Source organism: Arachis duranensis, chromosome 5 (genome assembly GCF_000817695.3).
Source record: "Arachis duranensis cultivar V14167 chromosome 5, aradu.V14167.gnm2.J7QH, whole genome shotgun sequence".
NCBI lineage: Eukaryota > Viridiplantae > Streptophyta > Magnoliopsida > Fabales > Fabaceae > Arachis > Arachis duranensis.
The window spans coordinates 96,205,544-96,223,529 of record NC_029776.3 but is presented as its reverse complement, the minus strand read 5'-3'; the positions used below and the strand labels follow the sequence as shown (position 1 = coordinate 96,223,529).

Here is a 17,986-nt window from a genome sequence, read left to right as displayed (position 1 = left end):
TTTTGAAATTTGGAGACCAAAGTGAGTAATCGCGTGAATCTCAGGGACCAAAATGAGGATTTAGTCCTTGCTAATTACTGTAAGGTTTTGGAAATCAGACCGGATTGACCGGTTCAACCCGATTAACCGAAAATCGATCATATAGGCGGTCCGATTGACCTTCAGAACCAAGTTCTAAAAACCGGACTGGACCGACCAGTCAGATCGATTTAACCACGAACCGGCAGCATTAACGGTCCGGTCAGACATAATAAACCGCTAATCAGAAAACCGGCAAAAAAAGTTGAACCGGACAAGAACCGGTCGGTCAGACCGAACCGGAGCCCGGTCGGTTTACACAAAAGAGGGTAGCCGTAGCTCCTTCGTTTCTTTCTCCCGTTCTCCCTTTCTTTCTTTCAGTCAGAGAAATCACACAAACGCAACCACAAAACCCTAGCACTGTAAGCCTACACCACCGCCACAAGGAGTGGCATACTGCCGCCGTCCGTCGCACTCAAAGTTCGCCATCCGTCATCTAGCTTCCCTCGTGCTCCAAGTCTTCAACCCCTGTTCGCTGTCACCGATCGCGGTTGCTTCCTCGAGCTCGGCGTCCATCGTCTTTGTCTGCTCACCCGCGCTTCCGTCGCCGTTTGTTTTCCGTTCACGTTCGCGTTCGCTCCGCGTTCACCGTTCGCGTTCACTCGCTGTTCACCGTTCGAGTTCGCGTTCGTCTGGAAGCCACGTTGCTCTGCTTCAAACTCTGCGACCAACCCGCGCCTCCACTCAGCCGTCGAACTGCTCTCTGTTGTCCCCGCCGTGAGTTTCCTAACCCGCCACCAGACAATACACTCACATAACACCAATACTCTTCTTCAAACTCTGCAACTTCTGATTTCTATTACAATAAGTAATTATTTGATTTGGTAGTGGTTTGGATTTTTTCATAGACTAAATTAAAGTTACAATAGTTATGTTCTCTTCTCTATTACATTGAAATTAAGCATTGAATTCTCTTATTTGGTTTTAATTTTACCGCACTCAACATGTTTGATGAAATGCTTTAACCATATTTCTGGTTGGTTTTATAATTTCTAGCTTTTAAAAACTTACTAAGTTGATTGCATGTGAAATTAGAATAATTGGATCATAGTAATTAGGAAATTTTAGCTGTACAAATAGCATCTTTGCAGAAAACATATTAGCATGATGATTCTACTTGCATTAGTGTTCTGGTAAATTTTTTAACTATTATTGTGAACTTGTTAATTTGCTAATTGTTCTTGTGTTCTTCTGTTACTTTTACTTTTTTGTTTTGTTGTGATTTTCTGTTCTTGAATTTGTTAAGTTGATAATTTGGTAAATTGTTGGGCTGCTGTTGTTTTAATTTGTCAAATTGTTAGGTTGCTGCGACTTAATTTGTTGGATTTTCTATTTAGGTCCTATTCTTGTTTATTTGCTAAATTGTTGTTGTGTATTTATTGTTTATTTGCTGGATATTGGTGATCATTGTCTTTGAGATTATTTACTATGCAGGTTTAGTGTCATCACTGTTTTGGAATGTTTTATAATGTACTCATGTTTGTTGGTGTTTTGTAATTGCTGGTTGCAGGTTTAGTGTGATTATTGGTTAATGTTTTGTAATGTTTAGTGCTGAATGCTGATTGTTGAGTTCAGATATGGTTGTTTATTTTGACTTAGGTAAAGGGACTTATGGTCATTTTTTCCTGCCTTATACCGATTCAGATGATTATTTTCAGAGGATGAGCACTTATTTATATATCTTGAGAAACTGTCTTTCTGTGTGTTATGAGCATTTGGTGAAGCCTGTATTGTACCTATTCAAAGCTTAGTTTTACCAAATGGTCTTCAAAACAACTCATCCAAAATGCTACTGCACAAATCCAAGTCTATTGTCTCTAAAAGCCTGTATGCACCTTCACTTGGTGAAACCTTTCTAGCACTTGTCCACTACCAACTTTGTTATTAATAATGTTATCAAATTTATTTATCCGAGTACTATGTTTATTTTTTAGTTGGATTTATGATAATTCATTTGATATTCTTCCTATTCTTGTCAGATATTTCTTTTAACATTTTGTGTACTGATGAGGAATTGTACTTGCTTGGTATCATGCTTTCATCTGGCAATTTTGCATTTAATATAGAAAAAGGAAAATCCTAAGAGTAATTCACCACTCCATTAGAAAAACTTCATACTACCTTATACCCTCAACTTAATACTTGCATATTTATAATTTATTTATTATTCTATTTTAAAACGGTTTTTTCGGTTGAACCACTGGTTAGACCGGTAAACCAGTGAACCAGTAACTAAAGCGGTTTGATTACCGGTCCGGTTCTCAGAACCTTGTTCAGAACCATCCTGAAAAAATTGGCCGAACCGGGTGGGTTTTCTAAAGGTCCGGTTTTGTCATATACCCCCAGAAACGGCGTCGTTTCGATGCCCAGGAAAAAAAAAAAACACCACTAACCTAAGCTAACCCACCCCCCTCNCCCCCCCCCCTCCCCTCTCCCTTCTCTCTCACAAAAATGAAAAATCCAACCCTAAGATTGTAACCCTATCAGAGCGCAGAGCACAGCCACGTCTCCACCCGTTAGCCTCCACCACTATTAGCGCCGGTGGTGACAACCAGCGGTGGACATTCTCGCCACTCGAAGATCTGCTCTTTTCCTCGCGTCGCAGAAGGTTGGTTCGGAGCAGCTGTTGTCGTCAAGCTCGCCTCTGCCCTTGTCGTCGTCGTCAACCGCAGATTAAAATAATTGATACAAGTCCGTGCACTGCACGCATAAAAATTCAAGGACAAACTCAAATAACCGTTCAGCAACAGCACCGATGGTTGGAAGAACTGAATGAGGTGGTGTAATTGGTATTCCCCAAAAAATGTCTGCTTCACATTAGCACTGCCTATATCCTGACCAGTCGATGCAAAGTGGTTCTTCAGGTATGGATTCCCCACAGAAAACTGAAATTGCTTGATTGGAAACTGAAAACATTTTCACATCATGAGGACGATTCACAGAATTCACATCATATTGTATAGGATACGAAGTCATGGAAAAATGAAAGCCACCCTGTGATTTTTGCTTATGTGATTCTTGTGTGAGGAAAACTTGTTGAATATTGCTTCTGTGATGGGTTCCTAAGAGTACCCCTGTTCGTTGTTGCTTTAGGGATTCTTGATGTTTTGATTTCTGAACATTTTTGGTGGTGTTGCTTTTTTGTAATTCTGGAGTTTTGTTTTCGAAGGAATTTTTTTTTTCAAAATTTTTGGGGGTGTTGCTCTCTTGGTGTTGAAGTCTTCTTGTTCCTAAGTTCTTTCTTCACCATTTTGTCTGATTTTTAGAGTATATAGAACATAATTGTTTTTAGAATTGTGACGTGGATGTAATTGATTTATAAGTTGGGTCAAGAAGTGGGAGAATTATTTTTTATTTGTTCAATTTGCATGAATTATCTTGAGTCATTGAAGATAAAATCAGATTTTATATCTCTTTGAATGGAGAATTGTTGCTCTGGTTGGTGCATTTGCTGTGTTGTTTTCATTATCTGCTGCATTGTTCAAGGTTTTTTGTTTGGTGGTAGAACATTGTGCTGTGTTTGTCATTGAGGTAGAATTTTTTTTATAATTTTATTGTATATTTAATTAAACCGGTTCAGCCACGGTTTAACCACGGTTGGACCATTGAACCACTGAACCTGTCACCGGACCGGTTCAATAACCGGTTCGGTTCTCGCAACTATTACTAATTTAGTTATCCTGCTGATTTTGTGTTGGTTTGCTAATTTTGAATTTCGAAAGAAAATGCGTTGGTATTTAGTTATTAGTTTTACTTCGTGGTTTATGATATTATTTTCAATTTTAATTTTGAGGGCCCTGAAATTACCATGGTTAGAATTGATTGTTAATTGCCTAATTGATTATTAATCGTTAATAGGCTTCGTTGCTACAATGTGATTGTTAATTGCCTAATTGGAATCGATTGCTAATTGCCTAATTGATTGTTAATGTGATAGTGTGATTATAATTAGATAATAGGGTATGTTAGAATTGATTGTTAATTGCCTAATTGATTAATTGTTAATAGGCTCTGTTGCTGCAGTGTGATTGTTAATTTCTTAATTGGAATTGGTAGCTAATTGCCTAATTGATTCTCACTATTATTGCGTCAAGTTAAGACATTATTGTAGTGTTGACTAATATGTCTATTTTCGTATTAGCTATTTTAAAAATTGAGACTTGATTGTTGTTAAAGTGTAGGTGAAGATATATATATATTTCAAATTTAATTTTAAGTTTTTGACTATTTCATATTTTTATTTAAGTTGGATCGGGTCAGTCGGTTCAACCTGTAATCCACCGGTTGAATTAGTGACCTGATAGTCTCGATCATCGGTTTGGTTCTGACAACTATGCCTTATGCTACTCTTTGGCCCCCTCCGGTCTTCCCTCTCAAAAACGACGCCGAATTTGGAATGGAGCTGCATCATCAGTCACTGTAAGGTCTTCCCTCCCATTCCTCTGTTTCTAAGTACTTCGCATAAAACCTACACATACCCACAATCCAAATTTGTATTGCTATAATCTATTTCATCAATGCCTTCGATTTCAAGAAGCAAAACGATGGTGGGTATGTTTCATAGGTACCTAAACTATCTGAAAAGTCCTTCCTTTTCTCCATTAACCCTTCAAGCTCCACCTCAAACTGAAACCACACTTCAATTGCCAGTTTTTTCTTCTTTTCAGCACTCCCCTTGCCATATTTCAAGATCACATGCTTCTTGTGTTTACTTAATTCAGTCTTCATCACTGCATATTCACTCTTTTGGTAAACATGTTCCAATGCGGAATTATTGTTCAGAAACTGTCTCAGTGATCCAAAATTCTAGCTTTAGTGTGAATGTTGAAGAAGTTAATGGTTTAGAGAGTTATGTTGATGAGGTTTACAACTCTGTGATGGATAGTTCACTAGGTTTTAACAATTTGGAAAATGCCCTTGATCAATTGGGTGTTCCATTGTCTACCCCATTGGTTACTGGGGTGTTGCATAGGCTTCGTTATGACGAAAAGATTGCATTTCGGTTCTTCACTTGGGCTGGCTGTCAACAGAATTATTCACATGAGCCTTGTGCTTATAATGATATGATGGACATCTTATCTTGTACTAAGTACAAGACTAAGCAGTTCCGGATAGTTTGCGACATGCTGGAGTATATGAAGAGGCATAACAAGAACACGGTGCCAGTTGAAGTCCTCTTGACGATTTTGAGGAGGTATACAGAGAAGTATCTGACTCGTGTGCAGAAGTTTGCGAAGAAGAAGAGGATAAGAGTGAAGACGCAGCCAGAAATAAATGCATTTAACTTGCTCTTGGATGCCCTGTGCAAGTGTTGCTTAGTTGAGGATGCTGAAGGTCTGTATAAGAAAGTTAGGAAAAAGATCAAGCCGAATGCAGATACACACAATATATTGGTTTTTGGCTGGTGTAGGGTTAGAAACCCGACTAGGGCAATGAAATTCCTGGAAGAGATGATTGAATTGGGTCATAAGCCTGACAATTTCACTTACAACACCGCCCTTGATACCTTTTTCAAGGCAGGGATGATAACCGAGGCACTAAATCTTTTCGAATTTATGAGAACGAAAGGTTCAACCATATCTTCTCCCACTGCAAAGACTTATGCAATTGTAATTGTGGCGCTTGTGCAAAATGATAGAATGGAGGAGTGTTTTGAACTTATGGGGCATATGATTAGCAATGGTTGCCTTCCTGATGTTTCAACATACAAGGATATAATTGAAGGGATGTGTTTGAATGGAAAGATAGATGAAGCTTACAAGTTCTTGGATGAGATGGGAAATAAAGGTTACCCTCCAGATATTGTTACTTATAATTGTTTCCTCAAGGTCCTTTGTGACAATAAGAAGTCTGAGGAAGCCCTTAAACTATATGGAAGAATGATTGAATTCGGTTGCCTTCCTAGTGTTCAGACTTATAATATGCTGATTTCAATGTTTTTTGATATGGATGATCCTGATGGGGCATTTGAGACTTGGCACGAAATGGAGGAGCGAGGTTGCAGACCGGACACACACACTTACTGTGTGATGGTTGAGGGGCTATTTCACTGCAATAGAATTGACGACGCTTTTATTCTTTTGGAAGAAGTGATAAACAAGGGAATAAAGTTGCCATATAGGAAGTTCGATTCCTTTTTGATGCAACTCTCGACAATTGGTGATCTCCATGCCATTCACAAGCTTTCAGATCACATGAGGAAGTTCTATAATCATGCTATGGCAAGACGTTATGCACTAAGCCAGAAGCGTAAGAGCATGAGTTTGAGAGGAAAGTAATAAGTTCTTGATTGGTTTGTGCTACTAGTTGTCATCGGACCCTGGAGGAGGCGAAGACACAAAGTTAGGACAGCTCTTTTGATGATAGGTTCAATGAATATTACCTGCAACCATGGCAGGTTTTTCATGATTTCATACACCTTAAAGTTCATCACTGCACCATTTATCGGACTATTTCATGACAACAACTAGGTGCGCATCTAATGTGCTTGACTTGTTATGCTATAAAGTGCGAAAATTTTCATCACTGGATCTTATTTTTGCTCACTTTTAGCTCGTCCATTGAAATTCTGGAAGCTTCGATGATGCAGTTTGATTGTGCATTGCTGCTTAGTTGATGCATCCTGCTGATCTAGAGATTTGAAGATCCATGCCTGGATTTTATGGCCTCATGCATTGTGGTTGTGAACTTTTAATAGTTCCATTTGTGAGATTCTGTTTGGCATTTTGATGAGGCTACAGTATGCTGTGCCTTCCTTCGGAATTATCTCATTGTATAACAATAATAACAAGTGGGCCTTCATTTCAATAAGATCATTATACTTTTCCTTTCTAAACTTTTGGTCACATTGTATTTTCCTATTTCCATTTCCTCATTTCTTCATTCACTTTGTTAAAGAGGGTAGTTTGTTTTGCTGGAGAGTTTAGATCAGGTAACTAGGCAAGTGACTTAATGCGAGATCTTTACTTTGATTGCTTTCTGTATCTATCTATTAATATATGATAAGAATGTAGTAGGTGGTTGGTTGCTCAACAAGTGGAGCTTCAAATGGTCGACAAGAGTGTGAGTGTGTGTGTGTTTGTGTGTGTGCGTTCGACAACACCTATCACAGATCCATTTCAACTCTTCAATGTCAGTATTTGATTTGATCGCTTCCTGTTCAATGCGTTGATTTCCTGATTAATCAAATCATATATTAGATTTAGTTATTTTTCTCCCTCTTCTTTGAGTAGCAGTAATAAACCCTAAATGAATTCATTTTTGGGAGATTTCTGTGATTATTTGTTTCTGGCTTTTTGTATTTTGTACAATTGGAAGCTTTGAGATTTGGGTATGGAGGGTGTTGGTTCAGAAGAAGATAAGAGGAAGGAGAAGCCAGTGGAGGATGAGAACAAGATCAGGTGCAAAATGAAGACTGTGAATTAAGTGAGTTCTGGAGAAAACTTATGCTGGTAAGTGAAAGCTTTCTAGCCATTTTTGAACAATTTTGCAGTATCCCTTTTGTTTTTTGGTTTTTCCCACGGTTTAGGCGGATTGTGAAGTGAATTTTGTGTTGAAAATTGATATGTGAAACTTTGTGTCATGGTGTTGTGCACTTCTTTGGTTCAAGGGAGGCTTACCCCTCAGAAGCAGTGCAAGGGAGTTATTCTGAGCATACTTGAGTATTGGTAAGTTGTAACTAAGAGCTTTATTCCTATCTTCTACTTTAGTAACAAAAAATTAAAGAGAAAAAAAAACAGAGAAGGCTCTATTTTGAGCATTCTTTCTTGATTTACTACCATACCTATTATTCATTTGTTCACTTTCAAGTCTTTCATGTTTGATAAATATGTGATGCAATGATTTAGGACTTATTCTTATGGGAAAAAGGAGAAGTGAATGGACCATGAAAAAAGCGGCTGAACATTTCATTGAAACAGCCAAATTAAACCCTAAGAATGGAGAAACTTTAAAATATCTGGGTCATTATTATGGCTGCATTTCCATTGATACTAACAGCGCCCTTAAGTGTTATCAATGAGCTGTTGCTCTCAATCACGGTCATTCTGGGGTGAGGTTAGTTGTTTCACATTTGTTCCTTTTTAGTGATACAAAAAGTAATAATTTAGCTTTTGAATTGCATAACAATGACGGCATTTTGTAATTTTGTTTATGCTTTAGGAAGCTCTTTGTAATTTTGTTTATGGTTTAGGAAGTACAGAGACATTTTGGACAGTTCTAAGAAAGTTTGGACATGATAATGATTTTAAACTCTGAGATGACTTCCTTCCAGTTCCACCTTAGAAGGCTCTTGATCAGGTCATAATTCAATTTTTTTTTTTTTTTACTATCTTGAAGTTCTAATTTTTCTTCTATGTGGTATTTTCATTTAATGATTTAATTGTTATTTGGTTCATACAATTCCATAACAAAAAATGTGTCTAATTGCTAAAGTAGAATAGTAAACGTTAGACATATAAATTGTACTAACAAATTCAGCTGTAAACTACCAATTTGAGCTACAGACATTACATGTAGTGGAGTTTTGTTGGCAATGCACGATGAAGTAGCTTTGACAAATAGGTAGTCTTGCTTTCCATTAATTTTTTGTGATAGTGTGATATTATTGTTATTTTAATTTCTTTTGTCCTCTGTTAGCAAAATCAAAATTTATCTTCTATTCTAATATAATTTCTTCTTATGGAGGCAATATGTCATCACTTTATGGTTAGTTGGTTGTTCTATTTCAATTTGTGCCGAACTAATAATCATAGACCTATAAATATATTTAAACTCATCTTTTTGTTTTTTTCTTTGTTTTGTTTTGAGTTATTAACCCTTCATTCAGTTGACATTTTGTGGTCACAATATTATGATGATCATTTTTCTCATAAGCTTTATATGTCATTGAGAATGTGATATGTAGGTCTTCAACATTTTTTTCTTTTTTCTTTTGAAATTTAGCTGAAATGTAGACTATTGCTGTATAATTTACATGTCCACTATGTATTCTATTCACATGATGTTTCCAATTATCCATGCAATTGAGTTTGTGGCAGTCAAATATGGTGGCTGCCCCAACTGAATATTGCTTTTGTCAAGCATTTGGACTTTTGTTAACTTTTTCTTTTCTCAAGTCCTCTAAGTTTTGTCATGCTTTTATATATGGAGTTCTTTTGACATTTGATTGGTTAATTTTTACTGTAGAAATCCAGTGACAATCTTGATAGTGTTCCCATGCCAATAGTACTGATAGATCAAGACTCGGATACTGAAGCAACAATTCTGCAGCTTAGCTTTGGTGGTCGCCACGGAGCTCTTATTGACATGGTGACATGGCTCTTTGAACTTTATTTGTGGTCAAACTCTCAAACTTTTCAATCCATTTGAATGTATTTGTGTATTCTTAGTTAGATATTGTTGAAGTATGATAGCGTTGCTTTTTAGAGTTAGAGAAGATTTATTACTCCTCTTACCTCTGCTTTGTTGTCGGTCTTTACATATCCCTCATGCCATGTCACTGTAAGTGAGAAGGTTGTGTTAAACGTAATTTTTTCTCCTCCAAATCTTTATAAGTCAGTGATATTGCAATGTTTGATGGTTGAAATGAACTTGTCTGAGAAGTGATATTGTACACTCATATAAGAATAATACAAGTTTCCTTTAGTTTTTCTTGTAATTTCTGATCAGTTCTAACTTCTAACCTTTAGTTTTTAAAGGTTCATTTAGTTCCGAAGAACTTAATTGAAAATTAAATGAAACTATATGAGTGAGAGTAATTTAACCTTTTTTTAAAGTAGCATTTGGTGCAGATATGTTTAAATTGTATTCAGAATCCTAATTATTACAGTTGGCGACTCTGACTCATGTATAATGGTGTTTTGTTGGTCATGAACTGATAAAGAAAAATACTCGCCTTTAATGTTTTATGTATTCAATATACAGATACAATTTACAAAAGCCATTTGGGGCAGTTGTTAACCATAATATGACGGTGTTGTAATGTTTTTCTTTTTTTTTATATTATTTGTCAGAATTAGTAGTGATAACTTTCTCAAGAGTCCTAATTTTGTCACTTTTACAAACTACTAGACAATCAGCCTTTTTGTTGGGATTTTACTATTAGAATGATTTATGATTTACAAATATCATTAACTTTTGGATAAAAAAAAATGGTTATCACCACTAATAAGATGTTGAACTCTGTTCTATCTATTTCCCCCCTACAAAAGCTGTTGATCTTGCCTAGTTTAAACTTAGTTGCATACTAGTATCGTTGGGCTAATCAAGTACTTGTCATTGTCAAGCAGACTTTAATTGAGCTTACATAACCTTGTTCAACTTTAAAAATAGTTAGGAAAACAAATCAAAATTTAGTTCACCAATCACCAAACATCTTTTGTAGTAGTTATTTAGTTACCAATTTCCTTAATTATCACATATAATCAAAATATCTTTCTTCACCACTCATCTCCTAAATCACCATATGCAAAAGAATAAGTTGTTTAATGAAACAAGCGGATTTTTATTAAATAAACAAATTAAATTAATATTTACCATTATATGTAATTTAAATATTATTTATATTTTTACGTTGTATTACATATCTTGTTATTATTATAAAAGTAATAGGTATATACATATTTTGTTTACATTACAAACAAAATAAATTTATAAAAAAAAATTTGCACGTATTTGATTTGTCAACAAAATAAATAATGCAATATTGTGTTATTATTTTTAATTAAGAATCTATGTGTAATGCATTTAGGTTATTTTTTGGGAGGTGTGAGAGCAATAACCAGATGGGCCCAGGCCCAGGCCCAGGTCATTACTAGGGTTATGGGCAGTTCTACTCAATTACAGTACAGTTCCTATTATGGGCATTCTAGTAATTCTACTCACTCACAATTTTCCCGCCGTTTCTCCCAAATAATCAGAGGTTTTTCCCGCCGACCCGTCCCTACCAGCTACCAACAACACTCAGACTGTGTGACTGTGAGTGAGAAAGAAATCCAGAGACAGAAACCTTGAGAGAGAGAGAGAGAGCGAGATGAGTGCTTCGACGAGGAAGAAGGTGCAGAGGAAGTGCAAGATCAGAGGGCGCGTCCTCAAAGTCGAAGCTCTTGACGAGATCCTCTCCTTCGTCTCTCGATTCGAAGGCTCCGATGAGGACGAAGCCATCGATCTCCTCCTCGACGAACTCGAACTCGAACTCGAATCTCGTAACCTCATTTCCTCACTCTCCTTTCATTTAACATTTCTTCCAATTTCAATTGGAATATAGTTTTCTGAATTCTGATGAAAAAAAAAAAATTGCAGAGAAATCCACTATAATCGAGAAAGAGCCGGTGCACCGTGTGGTGAGCCGGCTGTTGGAAGCTGATGCGGCTGTCGAGGAGAGCTCCGATCCATGCTCTGCCGGCGGTTCTGCCATTCGCGTCGTCGATGCGTTCCTGGTCCCCAAGTTCAGATACGACCCTATTAGAAAGCAGTTCTACGAGTAGGTTACTTTTTCTTCCTTTTATTTTGCCCTCTTTTCTTTATCCCTCAAAGTTTTCCCTTGTTTAATTTTCATTCTGGTGGTAAAGACTGAACAATGACTGAGGTTCTGGCAAATGAAACAAAAGAATGTGTTTAATTGATGAAAAAAATAAATACAATTTTGGGTAAATTACCAAAATTGGAACTTCTGATAAAATATTTACAATGAACAAAAAAGGTCTCATTTTGTTTGCTATGTGTTTGTGCAATGAGTAAATTTTATCTGTCTTGCCTGGTTGTAGGCTTCATAGCGATGTTATTAAAAATAAGACGGAGCTCTATTAACATAGGAAGTTTCAGTGCACAAAAGCTGAGGAACTTTGCTATATTAGTGGAAATCTGTTGATGAGTTATAGTTTGAATATATATATTTTTTTAATGTTTGTTGTCCTGCACTTGGATTTGTTTATCATATGGTGCAAAAATAGGTTTGTGTTTTTCATTTCAGGCACACAGGCAGCTTGCCTATTCACGGTGACGCATCAGCAAAAGCGGCCTTGTATAGGGATAGGTTTTTGTTGTTGTTCCAGAGGCTCTCTCGAGATCAGAATTTTTCGAAACCTGCTTTTGAATCAGAATTTTCACATTTTGGGAGCTGTGAGGTATTGGCGGATGCTGCAACAAGCCTATGAACTTTTAATCTATTAGTTTGTTTGATATAATGCGGAGAATCCGAAGAAAATAATCGTGTAGTATGCTATGTTGTCTTTGTCAGATATCTCCTATCCAATCTCTGGTTGGACAAACGGGTAGAAAATGGGTAATGGGAGTAATATCTCAGCTGGAGGATGGACATTTTTATTTAGAAGATCTTACCGCTTCAGTTGAAATTAATTTGTCTAATGCTATATCCTTTTGACAATCATTACTTATTATTGTTGCTATTGTGACTTTTGTTGATGGTGGTGGTGGTGATATATATTATAAAATGTGCAAGCCACAACATGTATTTCTTATAGGCACGCATGTAATATTATCAGTTTCTTTGACTATCAATACAAGATAACTACAGGATTCTTTTCTGAGAACACCATAGTTGTTGCTGAAGGCGAGATGCTGGCATCGGGAATATTTCAGGTTCTTCTTAGCATACTCTGCTCTATCTCAAAATCCATTATCTTATGCACTTTTTTACACCTAAATGAACACAGTTTTTCTTAGGTGTAAATTGAATCATATAAAAGTTCTTTGTTCCTTCTATTAAGGATTTATCTTATAAAGAAATTTAGCATGAAGAAATATTAAGGTTAACTGTGTCTTGCTTTTAAGTTTTAATCTTGCTGTTTAATCTGTTTTTATTTTTAGTTGAGATGGTTTGATAATTGATGCATCTGTCTTCAGGTGTTAACGTGTGGATTTCCCCCACTGGAGGATAGGGATAAGTCACTTAGACAAATTGCAGGGCATGATTTTTTCGGTAGTGGTACTTTAACGAAAGAGGAAACTGTATCCTTACTATCTCCTTTTTATTCGGTAGCATGTTAATTTTTATGAAATTTAAGTGTGTCTAGGAATGTACTCAAGTGAGATTTATTATCCTTTACTATTACAATAGATCAGACTGGCAGACATGGAGAAAAAAGCAGTCAATGATATGTTTGTTATTCTGTCTGATATTTGGCTAGACAATGAAGAGGTATTTTGAGTTGTCATTTTCTTTATTTTTTCTTCTCTTTTCTCTAGCTCCTTTATTTTCAAGCTAGATTGTTATAATCTTGATGCTGTTTCTCCGTAGAGAAGGCTATGGGAAAGCTGGAGACTGTGCTTGATGGTTTTGAGAGTGTGGAAGTTGTTCCTTCCTTATTTGTCTTCATGGGGAACTTCTCTTCTCATCCATGTAACCTTGCGTTTCATGCTTATTCAACCCTCAGGTGAGTTTCACTTAAGATGTTATTACTTCTCTCATGGATTCTGAAGTGATTTGTCGTTATCATTATAACAGCACTAATAAACACCATTGTTATTACTTATTGCTTTGAAAAGGACAATAATTGGAAAGCCTCTTTATGCAGGTCACAGTTTGGAAAGCTAGGGCAACTAATTGCTGCCCATCCACGGCTAACAGAGCACAGTAAATTCCTGTTTATTCCAGGTCCTGATGATGCAGGTAGTTGATTCTTGATAATCACTTACAATTTCTATTTTTATTTTCTGCAATATTTGTGACAACACTTTCGGAAATTTTTTTTCCCAGGCCCTTCAACAGTTCTGCCTAGACGTGCTCTACCGAAATATTTGACAGAGGAGCTCCAAAATCACATACCAAATGCCATATTCTCAAGCAATCCCTGCAGGTTAATGGTCAATTTGAATAGGATTGCATGGGACATCTTCAGTTGTATATTTATGTGCTTCCTAGTTGCTGTGACAGCTGATGTCTTTCTGATTGTTCTTACAACAAATAACTTTTTGGTTGCAGGGTCAAGTTCTATACTCAAGAAATTGTATTTTTCCGCCAGGATATGCTGTATAGAATGCGTCGATCATGTTTAATGCCACCTTCTATGGAAGAAACTGATGATCCTTTTCAGCATGTAATATTTCCTTTTTCCGCGCGATTTCTTTTATTAACATGTCAATTTTGGTTTTAAAAATCTGAGAAAATTCTAATGGAAATGGTTTAAATTTCAGCTTGTGGCTACCATGACCCATCAGTCTCATCTCTGTCCACTCCCTCTAACTGTACAACCGATCATCTGGAACTATGACCACTGCCTTTATCTTTATCCAACTCCGCACATGGTACTGCTTATATTTTAATCATGTTATTATCCTCAACGTGAATAATGGGAACGTAAATGAGAATTAAGCAATGGCAATGTTAAATGCCCTGGGCTAACCATGGCGGAGTGCAAGTAATCTGATGCTGGTTTTCATGCTGTGATCTATCTATCGTTGCAGATTGTCTTGGGAGACAGAAGTCAGCAGAAGGCATTCAAGTACACAGGAATCACTTGTTTCAACACTGGTTCCTTCTCAATTGACAGCACTTTTGTGGCATACCGGCCTTGCTCTCAGGAAGTTGAATTGTCAGCCTTGTAACAGGATAGTTCCTCTTGGTTTTGTCATTCTCTAACCATTCTTTAATCAGATATCCAGGAGAGATGAGTCTGGTATCGGTGCATCGCTGTTCTTTCGTGCCACAGCTGTTAATGTATAATATAGCTTAATTACCTTGGCCAACCAGAGAAAATTGTTGTATAGTAGGAATGTTAGCCTAGTTGAGACAGTTTAATTTTATTTGGATAATTATTTTTAGTGCATACTACAGGAAATTTGCTCTTTAAATAGTTCTATAACAATAAATAATTGAGATATCAACCAAGGCTTTAAGATTCATCAAGGAGGAAACTTACTGGGGATAGGGATGACCACCTTGACACATTCAACATGTTCAGCCCTGTTAATTGAGGTTTTGCTAGATAATGTAAGAATTCGTAATTGTCTAGCCTGAGGCTGCCTGAAGCCTTATTTGTACCTTTTGATCCTAACCATCAAAGGGTTTAACTACAGATAATCTAAACCTCAATTACTGTTTTTCACCCTTCTCTCCAAATAAGTATGCAACCAATAGGATGGTTTTCGCCTTGGATTTTAAAAATGGATTTGTAATGAACCTATATTTCTTTGTTCGTAAGAAAATATGTATGGTTTCTATGTACTTTTTTATTGCGTTTCCCTCGTATGGTTTGTACGTATTTATTTAAGAAATAATTCACAACTTTTTTTTTAGGAAATAAGAATGTTTTAAGAAACGTGCAGTTGCTCTCGATAACCTTAAGCATGTTCATTGAGTTTTGATGGGAATATTAAGTTTACAGTTTAAGTCTAAGTGAGGAATAAAATTCGACCATCTTTATATTTTAGCATTGTTCACACAAACTACAATGTTGTGACGTAATTTCTCTGATTTGTAAGCATTTTCCTTCAAGTTACAAATGAAAGTTTACATAAGTGCTAGGTTGAATCCAACTACATTGCCAATGGCAGAAACTTGTACACGAAAACGAAGATCCTAGTTAAATAGTAGCTAAATTTTATTGGTTTGAACATGCCTGAGCAATTGAGCATTATTTAATGCACCCGAGGAATGTGTCCACTGGCAAAATTTGTAGGCTTGCTAGATGCCCATCGATCTCTGATCTAGACCATGAAACTAATCTTGGTCACCTAAGCCAACCTTATTTTCAGATGTTCCATACAAGCACAGCTGCATACAATGAAGGCATAGCCAATTAGACGTGTTGAAAACAATATGAAGCATGGCTCAAATCTTCTCAATAGAAACAATTCAAACATTCTTGATTAGCATGGATCACTGTGAAGATATAGTTCAGCTCATCAAATTGGCTAGTCTTTTCAATTAATAAAGGGAACCCCAGACCCCACTTTTTTGGCATATTCCTTGTAGTCACGTCCGAAAAACCGCCTCAGGAAATACTCTTCATAGGGTATTCGCTTAGCGAAAAAGCGCCAGACAACAACTGCAAATGCAACAACTGATATGGGGTTGCAAAGCATTATTTGAGTACCAACAGACCAAATGAAGAAACCAGAGTACCCTGGATGGCGCATAAATCCATATATACCGTGAGTAACCAGGCGGTGATCATCATGACGGTGAGTCCTTATAAGATGAGTAAAGGCGTGCCCTGCTGTTAAAATAGCCAACTTCCTTATAACTTCCCCAATCACAACTATTGCCAGGCCCACATTACTAATAACCCAATATTCCTTTAACTCTGGAAAGAAAACAATCTCAAAAATGTATTCTGCCAATGAAAAGATCATTGCCAAAATATAGTGTGCACTAATTAGAAGGGAACTCAGGGTTACATTTGATCTCCCATGAATAACGATTGCTAGAATGAATTCAGAAGTGTGAAAGAAAAGTATTGCAAGGAACATCTGAGATAACTGTCTGCAAGCTGTGTAGCTGAAGATTTCTGTCATTTTTGCCAAATAAAGTGAATAAGTTTCTGCTGTTTTGCAGTGTGATTAGTTCTAATGTAATTTGCTATGCCACAGAAAGACTTTGCTGGTGAAAAATATCTGAGGTACAATTTGAACCTGAAAAAGATGCCGAGTAATGTAAAATTAGAGCTCGATATTGTATTATGTCACCAAGAATAAGCTTCAAGTAGTAGGACATCTGCAAAAGTATGGATACGGGGTATATCAAAAACAATTGAGCTTATTTCTCAAGCAAGCAAAAACTACACGGCTTGTTCATGCTAAGATAATCGGTTCCGATAAGTTGTTCAATGCAAAAATAAAACAAGGCTCAAGGATCGGAAGTCCAACATGCCATTAACTTTGTGGAGGGAAAAATACTTCAATTATCCATAGGTAGACAAGATAGATAAATTATAACTTTGTAAACAATTGAATAGTTGGTTTCCCATTGGATTGAAACGAAAACCAAAATTTCAACAAACCAATTTACAACAAAGAATCCATTTAATAAGCTAAATAAATTTAAACTCTATTTCAAATTCTAGTGTTCTGGTCCATGAATTCAATATCCGTCCAAATTATATGATCAAACATATACTTTCAAAGTTTTATATACATATTGATATGCAAAAATAGAAGTGTTAGAAGTTACCAATTAAATGGGACATGAACGGAACAAGATAATCACCACAAAAATGAACAGAAGCAAACGATGCCTTTTCATTTCAACCCTTCACAAAATTTTATCAGTTCCATTACAAAAAGATAGATCCCAACCCAAAGTAATAATAATAATAAAAAAAACTCTAGGAAAATAATAAATACGCAAACTTATCTAGCATCGTAAAACAAAAGCATAAAAAAGACTTTTGAAATGGTAAATGAACCATGCGGTAGAAAACAAAGAAGCGAAGATCACTGTCCAGAAATGAATTAACCTTGAAACGCAAATTCTTAGCGTCCAGCTCTCCACTTTCTCGAATTTTTGTCAACCCAAGCGCGCCGTGGATTCCTATCTGGTAACAGAAAAGAATCGAAAGGATGAGGGCATCGAAATGAGAAAGGTGCGATTCGTTGTGAGAGGATTTGATTTGAAGAAAGACGCACAAAATAAGATTGAGATTGTGCGTCAAAAGAGGGATCAGAGTTGCAGTGTGACAACGAGAAGAATGAAAATGTGAAACCTATGTTTTTTTGGTTTGAATATTTGTTGAGAAAATTTTTGGATCATGAAGAGTTTCCCAAAAGTCTTAGGCCCAATATGCTGCAGCTCTCGGCCCAAATATTTTCTTTGAAAAATAAATCCGATGGCTACCAAAAATAATGGGAAACAAATAAACCGTTTGAGTTCGTCTAAGGTCACCAATCCGCTTAAATGTTGGAATTTAAATTTTACCTTATACATACATTATTGATTAGTGGTAAATTT

At 36.4% G+C, this 17,986-nt stretch overlaps 3 protein-coding genes across 11 annotated transcripts; 2 read left to right on the top strand and 1 right to left on the bottom strand.

Moving 5' to 3' along the window:
* The first annotated feature begins 388 nt into the window (after positions 1–388).
* Positions 389–9,688, top strand: LOC110281348 (pentatricopeptide repeat-containing protein At1g73400, mitochondrial-like). 8 transcript variants are annotated; one of them, XR_008009492.1, is made up of 8 exons: positions 2,528–2,942; positions 4,325–4,497; positions 7,396–7,529; positions 7,688–7,745; positions 7,926–8,133; positions 8,270–8,376; positions 8,583–8,640; positions 9,265–9,688. XR_008009492.1 is itself a non-coding variant. In XM_052262038.1 (2 exons), the coding sequence occupies exon 2, from the start codon at positions 4,596–4,598 to the stop codon at positions 6,354–6,356; it is 1,761 nt and encodes a 586-aa protein (XP_052117998.1). In that variant the 5' UTR covers positions 389–795; positions 4,325–4,595; the 3' UTR covers positions 6,357–7,381. The 8 variants fall into 8 exon arrangements, 2 of the variants coding, with proteins under 2 accessions (XP_052117998.1, XP_052117997.1); XR_008009490.1 differs by lacking the exon at positions 8,583–8,640; XR_008009489.1 differs by having other exon boundaries at positions 7,926–8,376.
* Positions 9,689–11,020: 1,332 nt separating this feature from the next.
* Positions 11,021–14,876, top strand: LOC107490571 (DNA polymerase epsilon subunit B). Its single transcript, XM_052261478.1, has 13 exons — positions 11,021–11,282; positions 11,380–11,560; positions 12,050–12,203; positions 12,317–12,449; positions 12,602–12,678; positions 12,943–13,047; positions 13,157–13,237; positions 13,342–13,472; positions 13,614–13,708; positions 13,796–13,895; positions 14,021–14,135; positions 14,233–14,343; positions 14,503–14,876. The coding sequence occupies exons 1-13, from the start codon at positions 11,111–11,113 to the stop codon at positions 14,641–14,643; spliced, it is 1,596 nt and encodes a 531-aa protein (XP_052117438.1). The 5' UTR covers positions 11,021–11,110; the 3' UTR covers positions 14,644–14,876.
* Positions 14,877–15,491: 615 nt separating this feature from the next.
* On the bottom strand, positions 15,492–17,730 carry LOC107490573 (protein-S-isoprenylcysteine O-methyltransferase B). 2 transcript variants are annotated; one of them, XM_052261271.1, is made up of 3 exons: positions 17,496–17,730; positions 16,672–16,753; positions 15,492–16,547 (listed from the first exon to the last, which is right to left on the bottom strand). In XM_052261271.1, exons 2-3 carry the CDS (start codon positions 16,751–16,753, stop codon positions 15,961–15,963), a joined length of 669 nt encoding a protein of 222 aa, XP_052117231.1. In that variant the 5' UTR covers positions 17,496–17,730; the 3' UTR covers positions 15,492–15,960. The 2 variants fall into 2 exon arrangements, with proteins under 2 accessions (XP_052117231.1, XP_015966833.1); XM_016111347.3 differs by lacking the exon at positions 16,672–16,753 and having other exon boundaries at positions 15,492–16,671.
* Positions 17,731–17,986: the final 256 nt, after the last annotated feature.

Bases quoted from the DNA above. Each gene is read 5' to 3' on its own strand.
- LOC107490571 (XM_052261478.1), top strand. From the start codon at position 11,111: ATGAGTGCTTCGACGAGGAAGAAGGTGCAGAGGAAGTGCAAGATCAGA. The intron at 11,561-12,049 runs GTAGGTTACTTT...TTTTCATTTCAG, and splicing joins ATTAGAAAGCAGTTCTACGA to GCACACAGGCAGCTTGCCTA. The intron at 13,048-13,156 runs GTATCCTTACTA...CTATTACAATAG, and splicing joins CTTTAACGAAAGAGGAAACT to ATCAGACTGGCAGACATGGA.
- LOC107490573 (XM_052261271.1), bottom strand. From the start codon at position 16,753: ATGTCCTACTACTTGAAGCTTATTCTTGGTGACATAATACAATATCGA. The intron at 16,548-16,671 runs GTTCAAATTGTA...CAAAAATGACAG, and splicing joins TTACTCGGCATCTTTTTCAG to AAATCTTCAGCTACACAGCT.
- LOC110281348 (XM_052262038.1), top strand. From the start codon at position 4,596: ATGCCTTCGATTTCAAGAAGCAAAACGATGGTGGGTATGTTTCATAGG.